Raw genomic sequence first — 18,584 nt, forward strand, 5'->3', positions numbered from 1 at the left:
AATCCCACACGGTGTGCATTGCAAGCAAGCACTCCATCCTTCTCACTATGGGTGAGAGATAGGCGCACCCGCGGAGCACGCCTAGTGGCACTAACGGTGGAGATTTAGCTCATGCAGTAGGAAGGCCTAGACAGGGTTCCGGTCGACCGATCGGTCTACTACAGAGGACCCTTAAAAAACCAAAAATCCTACTTAGTGACAGAATGAGTCACTTAAAGTTTGCTAAGAAAATCGAGGTGGAGACGTCCATTGGATAACGGGACCATACCTGTCATGGTGGTGCATTCTAGCGGTAACAACAAACTAAAGCAACAAATTACTACTTCCATACCAAAATATAAGACGTTTTGGGAGGCCGAGGAAATTGATTCTCCATCAGAGAACGCAACGTCGGCAAAAATAGCATCGAAGGGTTCAGCCAAGCCAGGAGTAGGTAGCACCACACAAAGAGGAAGGTTTTTGGGTTGGATTTTACTTGGTGCACATGGTTTGTACTAAGTGTATTTTGGCATTGCGGCAGGACAGTAGGAGTGCTGTAGCGTGTGAATTTTCACCAACGGTGATGAAGATTGTGGAGTTGACACTGGTACCCGAAACAGACTAGACAAAGTTGATGTGCTAGATATGGGTTTGTAAGAGCGGTTGGTCTCGGCACACGACACGCGGGTAACCAGATCGGTCCGTTGTCGCACCCAGCACGGGGTAACCAGACCGGTCTGTATTATGTTAATTTAATACATGTTGAGGAGCGTTTACAGTCAAGAGTTGAGGATGTAGGCATTTATGTTGAACCTTATTAACAAATCTCAGTGTCGTATTGCTGTATTGCATTTAATCGTACAAATTTCTCACACACCATTTATTTGCCAAAGTGCTAACAATTGTTTCACACCACTATGTTGAAAAGGAGACACTATCGAACAAGAATCTGCCAAAGTGCTAGGTTGTTTGACGGCACCATGTAGAAAAGTAGACATTATTGAACAAGAATAACGAGTTTATTTAATAAAAAGGGAAGGCATCGATTCTCTCGTCTTTTCAGCCATGATCTGATGTGAATGGGAGAGCATCAATAGTTGGCGATGATTCATGCAAAGCCCCTCCCCCCCCCTACAAAAATGATTCTTGCATAGCAGCTGCATACACGAATCATTGGTACAGTAATCAAGACACGCAAAACACATGCAACTTTGCCTAAGCAGCACAATGGTTGTGGCACACGAAACAGTGAACAGATCACATTATGGTGCAAGCACCCGCTTGATCCTCCTCGCAGATAACCCGGTAGCCGCTGTATCCGCCGCAGTACGGCGTGCGTGCGCCACCGTAGCAACCTGCTGGCGGCGGCAGCGCCACGGCGGCGGTGTAGCCGTACGTCCTGCCGCAGTCTGAGCACCTGCAACTTCCGTAGTACCCCTGGTAGCATGACGCGCAGCACGTGCAGCGGCACGGGCCCACAGGTCGCGCCGGCAGCGAGGGGATCTCCACCATCGGCGGCCCGTTCCACGAAGGCATCTCTCCCATCGGGTGCCTCCTCTCCCTAGGGTTCTTGTGGCACTCCGGCCCTGCTTCTGGCACGAAATGGACCTGCATCTCCTTTGGCTTCTCAAGCTCGGCCGGTCTCTCTTGCGGCCTCTCCTCCTCCCTGACCGCCTGCATGGTCGCTGACATCTCTCTGTCCGGAGGGGGCTGCTGAGGGTGGTGGTATTCCGGTGGCTGCTCAGCGGGCGGCTGAGGGTGGTACGCAGGTTGCTGCTCGGTGGGCTGCTGAGGGTGGTATTCCGGTGGCTGCTCAGTGGGTGGCTGATGGTGGTATGCCGGTGGTTGCTCAGTGGGCGGCTGAGGGTAGTATGTCTGTGGCTGCTCGCTGGGCGGCTGAGGATGATATTCTTGTGGCTGCTCAGCGGGCGGCGGCGGTGACCCCTTCCCCTTCCCCTTTGATTTTGATTTCTTTTTGCGACTGTTGCTCGGCGGTGGCCCGGCCATCTCTTCCGGCTTGCCGTCGCCCATGATTTGGACGCCCTTGATCACCTTGCCTCCTTTGCATCTGATCCTGCATGATAGCTTGTGTGGATCAAACGGCCCGTCGATGATGACTGCGTTATTGTTGGTGTCGAAGGAGATCGTCCTAATCCTCTCTTGATCTGTACAAGTCATTTTCTTGGAAGTTATACTAGCAAGTAAGAAATTTGTGTTCGTGATTGGTTTAGCAAGCTCATGTGAAGAGTTTCTTTGTGACTGAGATGCATGAATGAACATATAGTAGTAAATGCAGTACATTCATATGTTCTACGCACCTTGAAGGCTGCAAAGAATCTTGCGGATCTTTTTGTAGCACTGGTGGCAATCAAGGTCGACCCTTAAGATTATAGTGGAGATCTGTGTTGACAGAAGCACAGTAAAGTAAATAGTTACTACCTCTGTTCGTTTTTATAAGACGTTTTAGACGTTAAGACACCGTTCAAAACAGTACAAAACAAGCTGTCTGAAACGTCTTATAAAAACAAACGGACGGAGTACTAATGAAGCCTCAAAATCAGTGCATACTTTCCAATTTCAGAGATGCTGAGCTTTTGTTCTTGGTTATCTTATGAATGAATGCTCATAATAGTTCTTTGGGACACAAAAACTGCAATTCCTTCACTACATGATCAATAATAAGGGCATCTTTGGAACTCAGGTTTCTAAAAACATATGAATAGTAAAAATGTATGGTTGAGATGTCATGACCAACTTTGGTCCATGGGAAACCAAAATATGGGAATTACTTTGACTCATTTGATGCTAGTAATTCCATAGGAATATGAAGTGACAGAAGATGCCTGGGAGGCACAAATACAAATTTCCATGAGGTCTAACTACTATTTTTCACTAGGTGTGGTTTATCCTCTTCTTAGAAATCCTGTGAAATTGTGGTGTAAGAAAGCAATCCATAGAAATTGATGGTCTGGTTTCTTTTACCCAAATCACCCTAAAAACAAATTTCTGACCAACAGAAATCATGCAAAAATCTTATGAAATTCTCTTTGGTTTTTGTTACCAAGTGAATGACTAAGTCACAAAATGGGAAGCAACATGCACATGTGGACACATGGGTTTTGAATTACGAGAAGTATGTACTTTTGCAGGCATAGATAGAAACCTGTAGCTCCTACTTTGTTTTTCTCCATAGAAAAAGAAACTTCGTTTTTCTCCATTGAACGAATCACTCACAAAGAGATAAACCCTAGAACGGATCGGATGCAAATAAGAGAGAGAGAGAGAGAGAGAGAGAGAGAGAGAGAGAGAGAGAGGGAGAGAGAGATCACCTGATCTGTCATGCTGTTGTTGTGAGTCAGTGACCTAGAGAGGCGCAGGGGAAGAGAGAGGGAGAGGTGCAGGGGAAGAGAGGGGCGGGAGAGAGATATGTATGCAACTGCAGAGAGAGAGAGAGAGAGAGGAGAGGCGCAGGGGAAGTGAGAGGGGGCGGGAGAGATATATGTATGCAACTGCAGAGAGAGGAGAGAGAGAGAGAGAGAGAGAGAGAGAGAGAGAGAGAGAGCTTCTCGTGTGGTTGATATGACACCGTGACACCTGGTCGTCTGGTTGAAGGCGGAAGCTTCGGATGATTTATCAAGCCGAATCTTTTGAAAACTCAGAGATGAAAAATGCAGCTGGCTACACCAAGTCATCAACACAGTTACATCCTTCTAGCTACTTCTCTTTCGGGAAAAGGTAGAAGACCGATGCTGGCGAATGTTGCTACCTAATTAAGTACGAAGTGAGGCCATGGAATCTAGTTCTTGCCATTAAAGAAGCTTTTAGTCCTGATGCCATTGATGTGGGCTTGGCACAACTTGGAAAAGAAACAAGAGCTTGTTGCTTACGGAAGATAACAAAGGAATCCTCGAGCAGAGAAGTCGCGCTGGGAACTACACGTACATGTCCGCGAATCAAATTGAGTTATATTCTTTGAATAGCGAGAAAACGGAACATGTATGATCGCTGTGAAGTATCAGGAGATGGCGTGAAAATTCACAATTCTCGCCCATGCCAGAAACTTCATAAAAAAAGTAACACCTCCCACATACTCCCTCCGTTCCAAAATAGATGACTCAACTTGAGGAAGTATCTCCTAAATAAATCGCTAAGCTACACTTAAAAAGGCAGTGCCTTTTTTTCTAGAAAAACTTCCAATCTATTCCTTAACTGTCCAGGTAGCACAAAGAATAGCAGAAATAAAAAATATATCCAAATCCGTATACTATCCTAGCGATGACTATAAGTACTGGAGCAAGCCGAAAGCGCGCCGCCGTCATTGCCCTCCCTCATCGGAGCCGGACAAACCTTCTTGTAGTAGACAGTCGGAAATCCGCCGTGCTAAGACTCCATATGACCAAAGCACTAGAACAACAACCACCGCCGATAAAGAGAAGTGTAGATTAGAAGGATCCAACCTGTAGACACACGTAGACAGACATTCACGTGGATCCACCGAAGACAAAGCCGACCGAATCTCATGGGATCCGCCGGAGACAAACCTCCACACGCCCTCCAACGATATGATGCTAGAAACACCATCGAAATAGGGGCTAGGCGAGGAGGACCTCATTCCATCTACAGAGAGCCGCCAGCACCTGGCATCTCTGAGCAGGACACAAATTCTAACAAAACATAAAAAAACGGAGCCCTCTCGCCAGCAGGGGTGGGCTCCACCGCACCCCATGGCACTAAGACCACATGAGACGAGGTAGACCGACGACAAAATGAAAAGCATGGCATTTTTTGCTACCTACACATGTATGTCACTTTAGTTCACCTATAGAGTTCACGGACAAATGAAAATTACAATTCTCTTTCAGTGTATCTGTAAAGATCCCCTGTATCAAGTGTGAAATTTTGGAATGTACATGTTACATGACATGTCCAACATGTGAGATTGTTCTAGTACGTTCTCAAAACATCTCATGTCCTAGCTGCATAGAAGGAGCTCTTTCCCCTATGAGAAAAAGTATATGCCCCTCTAGAACATGCTTTTTTTTTTCTGTGCCTTCGATCCTACTTTGTCATACCACTTTGTGTGCTTGTCATTTTTTGACTCATTCAGAATATAAAACTCTTTTGCACATAGTATGATTTGTGCTTTATGAACATCGTAGTTCAACTTGTCTTTCTTTCGGTCACAACAACCACCTCTTTGTGTCTCTCAAGATTATATTGTTGAAGTAATGTTTTTTGGTTGACCATATACAAATTCTTCTAAGAGAATCAGAACATTGTTGGATAAGCTGGGAGGGAGATCCTTATCCGAGACTATTTAACATCCATTATTCATCAGCTAATAAGGTTAAAATGGCTCGTGTTGCTAGGAAGGGGGGGGGGGGGGGGTCCAAGTGGGATACAAAAGAAATTTCTCCTGGTGTTGTTAGATTAGTTAAGATGTCTCTCCTCCTATGAATACAGATGATCACCGCAAAGATTTGCTCCCTAGTAAGGATTTCACTAGTGATAACGGAAATCAACTTGGTGAATCTTCGAACCTAGGCAGTACTGAGTATGAGCAAGGATGCACTAACAGGTTAAAAAAAGATATCAAGGAAAGGCATTCTAAAGCATCATCTGATAGGTCCATAATATTGATGACTGTAGTACTGAGTATGAGCAGGAATGCTCCTGGAAGGCTCAAGAGGTGCATACTAATGATGACTGCGGTAAGTTAGCTTTGCAAAAGGCAACTGGTAACCAAGGTATGTGTAGAAATACCGATGATAGAAGATGTGGCGAAAGATGGGGCACAACTGTTAGCCGTGGTCATTCTTCTAGGATGTCGTCTTATGACGTCCATGTTTATAATCGTGCACTAACCATACACGCATCATGCACGATCACGAACGATGACTCACATCAATACAATAACACAACTCCATGACACAAATATAAACATAAATTTTTATATTACAAGCTTAGTCTGGATACAGACGATGTTAATTTCCTTTCCTTCAGAAAGCTGAGCAAAACAACGACACTAGATTGAAAGGCAAGGCCTCCTGCCTGGGACCTCCGAACTACTCGTTGATGTCAGTTTCCACGTAGTAAGCTCCGCCGGGGTAACCTGCACCTGTGGTGCTACCAGCTGTTGCAGCAATTGGATCGAATGAAAAGAGTAGCAAAGGAATGATGAGTACACATCCAAAGTACTCACAAAACTTACATCAGATATATTCTAAATATGCATCGGTATCAAAGGAAAAGGGGTAGATCTGTGGACTAAACTGCAGAAATGCCAGAATAAGGGGGAAGAAGCTCATCCTATCGAAGACTACATCTTTCAACAATACAAGAGAGGAGCGTATCTAGTATCATCTTGCACATACATTTAGCAATAACTTGCCCACAGATCCTTATTAAGTATCCGATACTAGTTGTAAAAGGTCAGGATACAACTCCAAGTCATCCTGTTACCGTTGGCACGTCTATTCGAATAGTTTAACATGTTGGAAGTATGCCCTAGAGCCAATAATATTGTATTATTATATTTAAATTTTCATAAATAAGAGTTTATATTTCATGCTATAATTGCTCTGATATTGGAATATGTGATTCAGTGGAAAACTCATATGCACGTGTGAAATGATAAACGGAAAGGAGTAGGCTCCTGGTCTTGCCTCTAAGACTGGCTCAAGTGTTGTTGATGATCATGTTTTCCAAATCTTAGGATATTGTTAAGTGTAACGATTGTTCTAAAACAACATTGAGATGTAACATCCCAAAAATTCTAAATTTTGGAATGTTATATTAAATAGATAGTTTTGATTGATTGTTTGATTGATTGACTGAAAGTGAGTGAATTCGAAACTTTTGAAAGTTAAATGAGAGGGAATAAAAGGACTTTCCCAAACTTTCACTTTGCTTTTATGATCTCCGTGAATTCAAATTCTTTTCAAATACAAAACCCTTTAAATTCTCTTCCGACCGTACCAGGCCGGCCCAGCTAAACCAGCCAGGCGACAGCCCAACCGGCCCAACCGCCCGTCTCCTCCGCGCGTCCGACTCTAGGCGGGAGTCCGCCACCGCCACGGCTCGCCGGCTCCGTCTCCCTGCCGGACTTCTCCCTTGACCCCTCCTCCACGCCACGCGCCTTCCCCGACCCCCTAAAGCCGCCGCCCCTCTCTCTCCTCCTCCGCGCATCGCGCCGCAGCCGCCGCCGCACTCGCTGGAACCCGCCGCCGGCGGCGAGATCCGCTCGCCGCTCCCGCGCCGTTCCGACGCCGAAGTTGAGCGCCGCCACCACCTTTGGATCTGCCTCGCCGAGCCGCTTCACCCCGTGCCTCCGCCCGATGCCGCCGGCCACCGGAGCCGCCGCCCCGGCCGAGACCGAAGCCGCCGCCGCCGTCCTCCCCGACTCCGGCGATCGCCGCGGTAACCGGCGCCTCCCGTCCGTTGGATCTGGATCCAACGATCCACATCGCGTCTTTGTTTTTTTTTTCCAAAACGTTTTTTGTGAGCGTTCACTAGTTCGATCTGTACAGCGAGCATATTCATTAGATTAGGTTCTGAAACGAACGTTCGTTGTTTAGTATTTTTCTTTTTCTTTTTAATTTCGGCCAGGGACCTATTTGTAGTATTTCTTTTACAGTTTAGCCCCTGGACTTCAAACAATCACATCTTTTTGTTCGTTCATCCAAATCCAACGAAACCAACGCCCACTTCTTTGTTGTGATCCCCTCTTTCCAGATAATCAACTTAAACATGTTTTTGAAAGTTTTAAATTTTGAATTCAAACAGCTTTGTATTTGAACTTCTTTTGATCGTAACTTGAGTTTTATAACTCCGTTTGTGTTGATTCTTTTTGCAAATCGAAGCTCTTGACCTAAACTTTCTGATAAGGCAAAATTCACATAATTTTGGTAATGTTAGAAATTGTTTTATGTTGCAAGAGTTATTCGATTGGTTTTGATGTTTTCGAATTGTCTTCTTCGTTCTTTCCGATCCTTTGAGTGATTGCTTATGTGTGGTTACTATTGCTTGCTTACGATAAATTGACCGGAGTGTGACGAGTAGAACTATCAAGAGTTATGAGTGCGAATCATCTTCATCAACAGTACAGGCAAGTTCACACTTTGATCATACCTCTTTACTACCCAGTTTTTATTGCATTAGATCAATCCTCAAACAAATTGCATGATTAGGATCTGATTAAATTGTGGGTTTGGGAAGTAGATGAGGTAGTACCTATTACCTGTTTGATTATCAAACCCTTGGGAGTTACTTCTACGTTTGCTTATATTGCTATGCTATGCTAGTAGACGTGGATTGGGTGAGTGTATCCATGACAGATGTGAGATTGTTAATTAATGGTTTACTTAAGGTGGCAAATTAAATACACATCTGGGTGGATTGAGGCACCTGGGTATTCCAGCGATTGCCTGTTTTTTTATGGACCGCCACCCAGGCTCAAAGGGATCATAAGATTATTCATGCTAGAAACTTCCGTGTGCAGCCACAAGCTATTATGGGCTCTAGCATAGTTGATTAAGTTGTGTGAACTCTTACAGTGGTAGACTAGCAGATGTAGGGGATGTAGGTGGTACTGTCTACCCGATCGTAAGGTGCTAACGCTTCTGAAAGACTATGTCTCGGTCATCCGTTTCTCAAACATCATGTAGTGCGAGAATCCCAATGGTGGAGATCGAGTCTTGTGGGGAAAAGTGCGCAAACCTCTGCAGAGTGTACAAACTAATCATGATTAGCCGTGTCCCCGGTTATGGACATCTTTGAGTATCTAGTTCTTGGATTATCATGTTGATCTCATCACTCTATTTAAATTAATTTTTTTGACTGGTGACTGTAGGGAAAACCCCCCACAGCATTCAAAACTTTATTTCAAAACAAAGTAGCATACAATATACAAGGATTACAAGGGGTAATCAGAAGAGAAAACTAAAAACTAAAGATCTAGAGATACAAAACCTCAAGGAGGAAGAAAGGAAATCCGCTTAAGAAACTCTTCCTTGTACCTAGCCTTAACTCTGTGCTGCATTAGCAAAATATCATGGATAAAAGCACTCCTCCACTTGTTGAAACTCTGCCTCTCATGCCTAAACACCTTTGCATTCCTGATTATCCATATGTTCCAGCAAGAAATAAAAACAACTTCAATGAAAAAAGGCTTTGCAAAGTCCTGTTTAGCTTGCAAAACAATATCAGACATGTCATTCCCAGGTGACCATGTGATTTGCAGATAATTCCATATTCTGACACTGAAGTTGCATTCAAAAAACAGATGATTCCTGGTCTCTCTAGTCCTCAAGCTGCAAAGGAGACAAAAAACTCCATCATCCATATGCCAATGCCTTCTTTCCACCATGTCTTTTGTATTTAACCTGTCCATGATTAACATCCAAGCAAACACTTTGATTTTCATTGTGCAGGATGATCTCCAAATCCACAGAAGGAGAGGGTTAAATGACATGTTTGAATGCATAAGAGAGTAGAACAGCTTGGGCTTAAAAGCATTACATGTCCCCTGCCAGAACCAAGAATCCTTGGCCTCCAAGTCTCTACTACAAGAGACCATAAGATTTTGAACTGTCAAAAATTCCTGATATGCTTGTGCAGATAAAGGCAAGTGAAACATGTTAACCATATCCTGAGATTGAAAGGCTTCATAGACAGTGATCTAGGGATCTTTCACATAGGAGAAAAGCCTAGGGAACCTAATCTGCAAAGGTTCAACTGATTCACCAATCTTCCACTTGTCAGACCAGAACAGAGCAGTGCTCCCACAATTAACTTGAACCCAGGTTGTGTTCCTATAATGATCCATCAACTTACAAATATCCTTCCACCAAAAAGAACCACAACTGTCAGTACCCTGAGGCACTGAATAATGATAATATGTGTCCCAAATAAGAGAGACCCAAGGCAAATCCCTCCTATTTAAGAAGTTATGCAAATGCTTGAGCAAAAGTGCCATGTTCTGCACCCCCAGGTTCAAAATTCCCAAACCACCTTTGTTATTAGGCCTACAAATGAGATCCCAAGCAGCCAAGGATGGAGCTGGCTCATCCCTATGCTTTCTCCATAAACACTGCCTCTGAATTCTCTCCAGTTGCTTTAAAATTCCAGCAGGTGCCAGCAAACTACCAAGATAAAAAATTGGCATGGAGGACAGAGCAGAATTCAGGAACTGGAGTCTCTCCCCTTGACTAAGAAAAGAGCAACTAGCTGTCATCCTTCTCTCCATACAATCCACAAGTGGCATAAAATCCACCATTTTAGGCCTTGTAGTGCCAACAGGTAAGCCAAGATATGTGAAAGGCATTTTACCCACTTGGCAACCAAAAGCAGCAGCCAACTCAATGATAGCATCCTCATCAACATTTATGGGAATCATAGAAGACTTGTGGAAGTTAACAACTAGCCCTGTTGATCTTGAGAACACTTGCAGCATGTCCTTCAAAGCCAAGAGTTGCATTCTATCTGCTGGTAAGATAATGAGAGTATCATCAGCATATTGCACAATGGGATAATCCTGGTCATGGCATGGAATTGGCAATTTCAAAATTCCCCTCCTGAACATATCATTCACCACTGTTTGTAGAAGATCAGCAGCAATAACAAAGAGTAAAGGTGAGAGACAGTCTCCCTGTCTAACCCCCTTTTACAAAGGAACTGCCTACCAGGTACACCATTTAGAAGGACTGACGATGTCCCAGTGGAAAGAAGCTGTTTGACCCAGAGAATCCATTTCTGATTGAAGCCTTTGTATTTAAGAATCTGCAAAATGGTTTCATGCTCAATTGAGTCAAAAGCCTTTTCAAAATCCAGCTTAAGAATCACAATAGGCCTCTTAGATTGATGGCACTGATGCAAATATTCCAGGGACCAGCCAATGCAGTCCTGGATAGTCCTGCTCTTTATAAAGCCATATTGATTTTTATGTATGCATGCCATAATTATCTTTTGGAACCTATTTGCAGCCATCTTAGACAGAAACTTAAGACCCATCCCAGTCAAGGAAATTGGTCTATAATCACCAATCCCTTCAGGGTTCAATTTTTTGGGATCAGAGTGATATAAGAGCCATTGATATTTTCCAAATTTGCAGTACCAGAATGAAAAGCCTCAGCCAACTCATAGAAATCATGACAGATAATGTGCCAGCACTTCTTAAAGAACAATCCATTAAAACCATCAGGACCAGGTGCTTTGTCTATGGGCATAAGTTTGACAGTGTCATCCATTTCCTCCTTAGTGAAGGGTTCAGTAAGAAAATCCAACCCTTCAACTGGCTTAAGCAACTTGCTGAGATCAAAACCCATGACAATTCCATTAGAGACTCCCATTCTATTCTTGAAACAGTTCCAAATGATGCCCTCCATCTGAGAGTGATTAGAGACAATTGTCCCATCAGTGTCCTTCAAGGAAGCAATAGAGTTTCTTCTATGCCTCTCAGTGGCCATAGCATGGAAGAATTTGGTATTTTCACCAGCAACTTTAATATATCTAATTGTGCACCTCTTTTTCCAATAAACAAACTGAAGATGTAAGAGCTGCTCCACATGCAACTTGACTACCTTCCTGAAGTTAAATTCAGGTCTGAATAAAGGCCTTAGCTCCTCAAGGCCATCAAGACACAAAATGACCTCATTGCATTTGGCTATCAAAATTTTCAGCTTGGAAATATTCAATTGCCACTTCTTAAGAGCACCTCTTAAACTCTTAAACTTATCAGCAATCCTAGCAGTGATATGAGATTTATGAGAGGTTTTCTGCCATGACTGTTGAACACATTCCATAAATCCCTCAAGCTCAACCCAGAAGTTCTCAAACCTAAATATTTTAGATTTAGGAATAGAAGTTTTAATTGTGACAACACATGGCACATGGTCAGAAGCTGTTCTGGCCAGGGGCAAAACTTCAGTCATGGGGTAAGAAGAAATCCAATCTGCAGAAGTGAAGAACCAATCCAACTGTTCTAAAAGTGGGCTATCTTGCATATTAGACCATGTGTAAGAACTTCCTTTAAGTGGCAGCTCAAGCAATCCCAGATGGGCAATGATTTCATTGAAAATAAAGATATCATTCAGATCCCCCTAGCAAATCCCTGTTCTCCAGAGATCTTATAAAGTTGAAATCACCCACCAGAAGCCAATTATCATCCATAGGTATATGCAGGTTATAAAGCCAGCTGACAAAATTATCTCTAGCTTCCCCTTGACAAGGGCCATAAACTGAAACTAAGGACCATTTCTCATTATTCTGCTTAGAGACAAACTCAACTAGAATATTAAAAGGCTGAATCTCAATCACAGTGCCCCAAAAAATGGATGAATTCCAAACCACCAAGATGCCCCCAGAAGCTCCGAGAGAAGGGGAGAAAGCAAAGCTATGAAATCTTTTGGGGCAAAAAGATCTAATAGATCTATAATCAAAAGAGCTACACTTAGTTTCTTGGAAACAAGCAACAACACATTGACTCTCATCCAGTTTCTGCCTGACAGCCCTTTGCCTTGCATCAGAGTTCAATCCTCTAACATTCTAGCATAAAACATTCCAGCTTTTACATGCATTACTCATTAAAACACCTATGAGGAGATAATAAAGTCTGGTGGCACATAATGCCAGCAATAGTAACATGAATCCAACAAGACACACTTAAAATATTACAGGGACCAAAATAAGACCATATCCCTGACAAAAGAGGACCAAAAAAGACATGATCCACCCCCACCAGCTAGTATGTCACTACACATTTGCATCATTTTTTGGAGTAGCAGTGGGATCAGCCATAAGCTTCTCCACAGAAAGGAGATCATCTGCAATGCCAAGCTCCTTGCCAATCTGCTGTAGCTTGTTGATAGGAGTTGGAGGTGGAAGATCATCAAGTTGCTCATCCTGCAGGTTGTCAGGCACTGTGGCAGAGAAAGGCTTGGGCTTTGGCTTCCTCCTCTTGGACTGCATAGGTAGCTCCTGGAAGACTGGCTTGAAACCATCTCTCTGCAAAGACCCCCTGCAGCACCTCCTGACAGAAGTCTCCACAATTGGGGTTGGTGCCAATGTTTTCCTTGGCCTTCTAATTTTCCTCTGTTCCTGATCAGAGATATCCACAGATACAGGAGCAATCTCAGACTGTATTTCCTCTGTGTCAGTAAATTCCAAAGAAGGAAAAAGTGCCCTTGCCACAGGCCTCTGCTCCTGCACAGATGTTTGATAGGTAATCATTGGCACCTCAAAAGACAGATCCCAAATTCTCTTGGTCAGCATGGAGGACCTGACAGGCAGCATCTCAACAGGTTTGGTGAGCTGAAAGTTGAAGTCAGACTGCAGTAAGATCTCAAACTTTCTCCTCAGAGCCATCTCTGGTGGCAACTCAGGTCCAAAAAAGACTTTGTTATCAGCAATGTTGGCAACCAGAAGCTCCTCAATAGCAATAGGTTCAACAACAACATGATCAGCAGCAGGAGGAGGGTTGTAGACCACCATGGCCCAGTCCTCAGGGTTATACACAGGCTCCTCCACCAGAGGTTGCTCCTACCCAGCTGGAGGTTCAGCATTTTGCTCCACATCAAAAACCAGCACAAAGTTTGGCTGAATAGCTTGCTCCACAGATACAGAAAAATCATCAGAGCGATCCAAAACCATGGACTGCTGCTCCACTTCCGCATTGTCTTGAGCAATCTCCTCATCCTCTCCCCAAGCTGCATTGCCCCAGTTGTTATCCCCCATGTCTGGGTGCTCAGGAGGAGGAGGTGGCACATCATTCCATCCCATAGCAGGGTATGGGGGCAAAATGAAAGGAGGGAGCTCTGGAAAAGGCACCCCAGGCAGAGGATGCGGGTTTCCATTAATAGGCATCCAATCCTCATCATGCGGCATCTGTTCTGCAAAGTTGGCGCCAAGAATGTAAATAGGGGCAGTCCATGACACACGGGCCCCACCCCAAGCAGCATAGTCATTGAAAACCACATCTCACGAAACAAGAGCATCTTCAGGAAAGGAGGCAAAAACAAGAGTTCTCACTAAGTAGGGATCCTGGCTATTCCAATGATGAAACTTGCCAAAGGTATTTACTGCAGCCCTGATGTTATCCGTATTGCGCAGATCTAAAAGGATACCCAACATCATAATCAGCCCCTGACAAAAACCCTGAGCTCCACGAAAACCCTCTCCCGCATCATGCTTCATAAAGCGAACAAATCGGTCGTTTCCAAGGTGCTGCGGAGGTAACTGGAGAAGAGAAAAACGCACCGCCGGATCTCTAGCTCTGAACAAACCTACAGCATTGATCCAAGGTTGGACCGACCGAACCTGATATCCATGAGCCTCCAACCAGTCAGCCACTTCCTCACGAGCAGCTCCAATCTCATTGGCCTCCGGCAGTGGCATCGCTTCAGCAAGCATGTAATCCTCGTGGCGGCGCACAATGGGGACGTGCGGTGTCACATATGTGCGCGGCCAGCGCGCATCTCTAGCATCAATGATATGGTGGCCAGCAGGAACAAACTACATTGGATCGAGCGGAAAGTTGGCCATGGCAGGCGGTGGCGATGGCGATTCTGGTGGCGGAGGTGGTGTCGCCGGAGGAGAGCCCGGAGGAGTTGAGGGGCCAAGGTGGATGGAATTGGGCGAGGAGGCCGGTGCAATGAAAGTCGAAGAGTCCAAGTTAGGTAGATATCCTGTCAGAGAGATATTCCCGGCTGCTGTAGCTTGAACCTCGGAAACTGGAACGACAGCGGGTTTGGGTTTCCAAACCAGACCCAAACGCTTAGCAAAACGGGCGCAATCCTGTCGCGAATGACCCATCCGAGAACAACCCAAGCACTTTAAAGTTGACGTGCACGCAGAAGAAAAATGTCCTTGCTTGAAACATAGCTGACACGTAACGATTTCATCAACCATGTTATTGATCATTTGCTCAAACGAGGCCTCAGCTTGAGATGAACTAGGCACAACTGGGCCGGGCGAAGATGGGCCCAAACTAGGCTGGTTCAAAGAGCCTGAATTCCCGCCCGGACTAGACGGCGTAATTTCCGAGGTAGAACCCTCCGCAACAGAACGCTGTTGGATCACCGACGAGCTCACCGTGCCAAAAACGATCGGCGACGAAGCTAAGGTCCAATTGAGATCAACCGATGATGGCGGATGAATAACCACGCGCTCCCTATCAGAAATCTCATAACCAGCACTCTCAATGTCAGCAATGCAATCAGCAGATGCATGATATCTATATCCCTTGCACACGTCATAATTTTGAAATATAGCAAAAGATAAGTTCTTCCGAACAGCAGATCGAGACTTAAAAGCTGATTTAGCAGGAGGCTTATGCATTGCAAGAAGTCCCAAGGCCGCCCTTCGCTTGGAGGGACTAACTAAAACCCATTCGGCATCACATTCTTTCTTCCAAATTTTGAACTCGCGATACTAATTTGGACCCCCATTGCCCCACAGATGAAAATAACATTTGAATTGTGGGCAAGAATAGGATCTAGTATCAACAATGTAAAAGTCAACATCTTTGCACAAGACATTAAAACTAAATACCTTGTCGGCAATGCGTGTGACCCAAAGATCAATGGCAGATCCACCCAATGCAGACTCAAGCGCTGCGGCCACAGAATCCTCAGAAAGCCTAAAATCATGTCTGCTGAAAGAAACCGCTAGGGTGAAAGCTCCTCTATCATTCATCGGATGAACGGTGAGACCAGAAGCCTTGTAGATCTCATCTGCAAAAACTCTACCCTTGGTGAAATCCAAGCCAAGGGTAGATCCAGGAGAGGAATCCATCTCCAAAGACATGAGGAGAAATATCTTGATGCGCCAAACAAGATGAGTGGATTGGATCACCAAATTATTAGTGAGAAGTGAAGATCGCCGGAGGGCTAGGGCTTAGGGGTGGGTGGGTGGGGGCGCCATACCTGATTCATTATTACATCCTATTTAAATTAATTGGTTGGGTTAATTACTTTTTAATTGGGATTGAGATAGTGTCTACCATTCTCAATGTTCAACAACCACCATGATAGTTAAATAAAATGTATTCCTTTGCAGTAGGGAAAAATTGGCTTTTCGCAAAAACATTATAACCATAGAGCCTCCACCAGCCAAATATGCACGTAGTGATAGCCTTTATTCATCATTGCTCTATGGTGTGAATTTGCCAGTACATTCAATGTACTGACCCTTTGTGGCTGCAACGTCTCATGTTGCAGGATCTTACAACGAGTAAGTGATACGTTAGGGTTACGATTTCTACACTCAACTTTGCCGTTGGTGTTGATGGGACCCCACAACCTTGTTACTTCCGCTATTTGGATTGAGGTAATAGTATTTACGTTACTTTATACATGTGATTTACCTCTATTATAAATCCTCGAGTACTGTGTGTGTCAGCATACCGATCCAGGGATGACACTTAAGCACAGAGACTTGACCGTCTGAGGTCGGGTCGCTACAAGATGGTATGAGAGCACATGTTGACTGTAGCACGTGACCCTAGAAACTGGCAAGCCCATAGGAAGGATTTTCTCTAAAACTTTCTTTTTCAAAAAGATCTTTTACCTCTCTTCTCTTCTGAGCTTATTCAAATATTCCCTTTAGTGAGACCACACCCTTTTTCCCTTTGGCTCACTCGAAGATTCGACGGATGAGACCACTTCAAGAAGTACAAGATATCGGACAACTAAGACCATTCGGAATGAAGAGGATTTTACCATACATTATGATAATGGAAACTACAACGGGTGAAGAATTCCGAAGACTAGGAGAATTTGAAGGCTTTGAAGAATTCCCAGATTTGTATGACCTAGGAAGGCTACCCTTATGGAATTTGGCAGGCTATGGAAGTTGTCAATACCCGAGATCAAGGTGTATCGGAGAAAGACCGGAACATGGAGCATTAGACTCAAAGTTTTTGCCAAGAAACCCTAAGGCAGGAGATATCAACTATGGAATGATAGCTCATGGAAAGGGCAAGAGCAGAAACACGGCTATCCATGATTTTAACGCCCACTTATGCTATTGCCGCCGTGCTAAGTTAAGCATGCATTCCTTTGCAAGGATTGGATGACAAGAAGGCTGATGGAGCACCTATCAGCAAGACGAAGTTTTAACCTTAGCTGGTGTATCGCCAGGATCTATAGGGTTACATCAAGAAGTTAAGATGGGCCTGCAGGAAGCAGTATTTGATAAGGAAGCGTTTCGTGAAGAACTCAGGACCCAGAAGTTGAAAGCAGCCAAGCTAGAGGAGTAAAACCTCGAGATACCGGAGATTCTTCAGGAACTTAAGGACAGTAGGACATGGTTCATGCCAAGGATGTCGAAACCCAGAAGTTTGGAACGCAACTCCAGAAATATTGAAGTATGTCACGAGAGACTTCGCGTCAACAGTGATGACCTAGAAAAAGAACTTGAGAAGGACAAGCATGATCGGAAGAAGCCATCGGAGACATGCACAAGACCTGAAGAGTTTGATGACTTTGAAGATTTATTGACCTTAGAAGACCAAACCCCTGTTATATACCTACGTTAGATGCGACGTTTGTGAGCTGTCACTTGTTTGATTTTTTTTCGACAGCCACAAATAAAATATGTCTTTTCAAAACTATTGTTTGTATTGTGTGCATCCCTCTCTATCTCTCTTACCCCACCCCAAACCACTGGACCAATAGAGGATGAATGGAGATGAAACCATATTTTCTGGACCGATGAGTCAATTGGAGACGGACCGATGGATTCAGAACATGGAGGATCATATGGAGAATAACACTATAACCAGAAAGGATATGGCCCAACATGCTCTTAAGTGTTTTGAAAGAGGTGCTGCTACTTGGTGGAGGATGTACCAAACCATCAATGGATTGCAAAGAGTAACCACTTGGGAAGAATTTAAGTTGACTCTGCAAAGATCTCGTCTTGTGTTCCAGAAGTTGAAGCCTTATGGAAAGGATATGAAGAAACCTTGTGCATACAAGCTTTGTGGAGAAATAGGACACAACCATAAAGAAAACAAGGATGAATACCCTCATAAGCGGAGGATTACCAAAGGAGTTAGCCGAGGATCTCAGGAAACTTCGGTTGGAGATTGTTCCCAAAGGTTTTGTTGCAGCAATGGAAGTTCAGTCTACATTGTTGGGAAAGATCCGTGAAGCTCAGAAGGATGACAAGGAGATTGCTGAGGTAAAAGAGAGGATGAGCAAATGAAAGGCCGAAGGTTTTCGTAAGGATGAGCACGACACCTTATGGTTCGAGGACCGTGTATATGTGCCCAATAATGCAAATATCAGGAAGTTAATACTTCAGGAGGCTCATGACTCACCATACTCGATTCGCCCTAGAAACACCAAGATGTATTTGGATTTGAAGGAGCGTTTCTGGTGGACTGGTATGAAGAAGGATATTGCGGAGTATGTAGTCGTAGGTGATGTATGCCAGAGAGTAAAAGCAGAGCATCAGAAGCCAGCAGGATTACTACAGCCTATGCCGATACCCGAATGGAAGTGGGATAAGCTTGGCACGGATTTCATTACCGGATTTCCCAGAATCCGATCGGGATATGATTCTATCTGGGTAGTAGTTGATTCGCTTCACCAAAGTGGCTCACT

At 44.3% G+C, this 18,584-nt stretch overlaps 1 protein-coding gene across 1 annotated transcript; it reads right to left on the reverse strand.

Annotated features, from left to right (window-relative positions):
• Positions 1–979: 979 nt before the first annotated feature.
• On the reverse strand, positions 980–3,468 carry LOC123054949 (repetitive proline-rich cell wall protein 1). Its single transcript, XM_044478828.1, has 3 exons — positions 3,309–3,468; positions 2,298–2,379; positions 980–2,144 (listed from the first exon to the last, which is right to left on the reverse strand). The coding sequence occupies exons 1-3, from the start codon at positions 3,318–3,320 to the stop codon at positions 1,237–1,239; spliced, it is 1,002 nt and encodes a 333-aa protein (XP_044334763.1). The 5' UTR covers positions 3,321–3,468; the 3' UTR covers positions 980–1,236.
• Between the last annotated feature and the right edge of the window lie 15,116 nt (positions 3,469–18,584).

Source organism: Triticum aestivum, chromosome 2D (genome assembly GCF_018294505.1).
Source record: "Triticum aestivum cultivar Chinese Spring chromosome 2D, IWGSC CS RefSeq v2.1, whole genome shotgun sequence".
Lineage (NCBI taxonomy): Eukaryota > Viridiplantae > Streptophyta > Magnoliopsida > Poales > Poaceae > Triticum > Triticum aestivum.

What these genes read in the sequence shown, in the direction of transcription:
- LOC123054949 (XM_044478828.1), bottom strand. An exon ending in GATTCTTTGCAGCCTTCAAG is followed by an intron (nt 2,145 to 2,297) that starts GTGCGTAGAACA and finishes TGACTTGTACAG; the next exon opens with ATCAAGAGAGGATTAGGACG.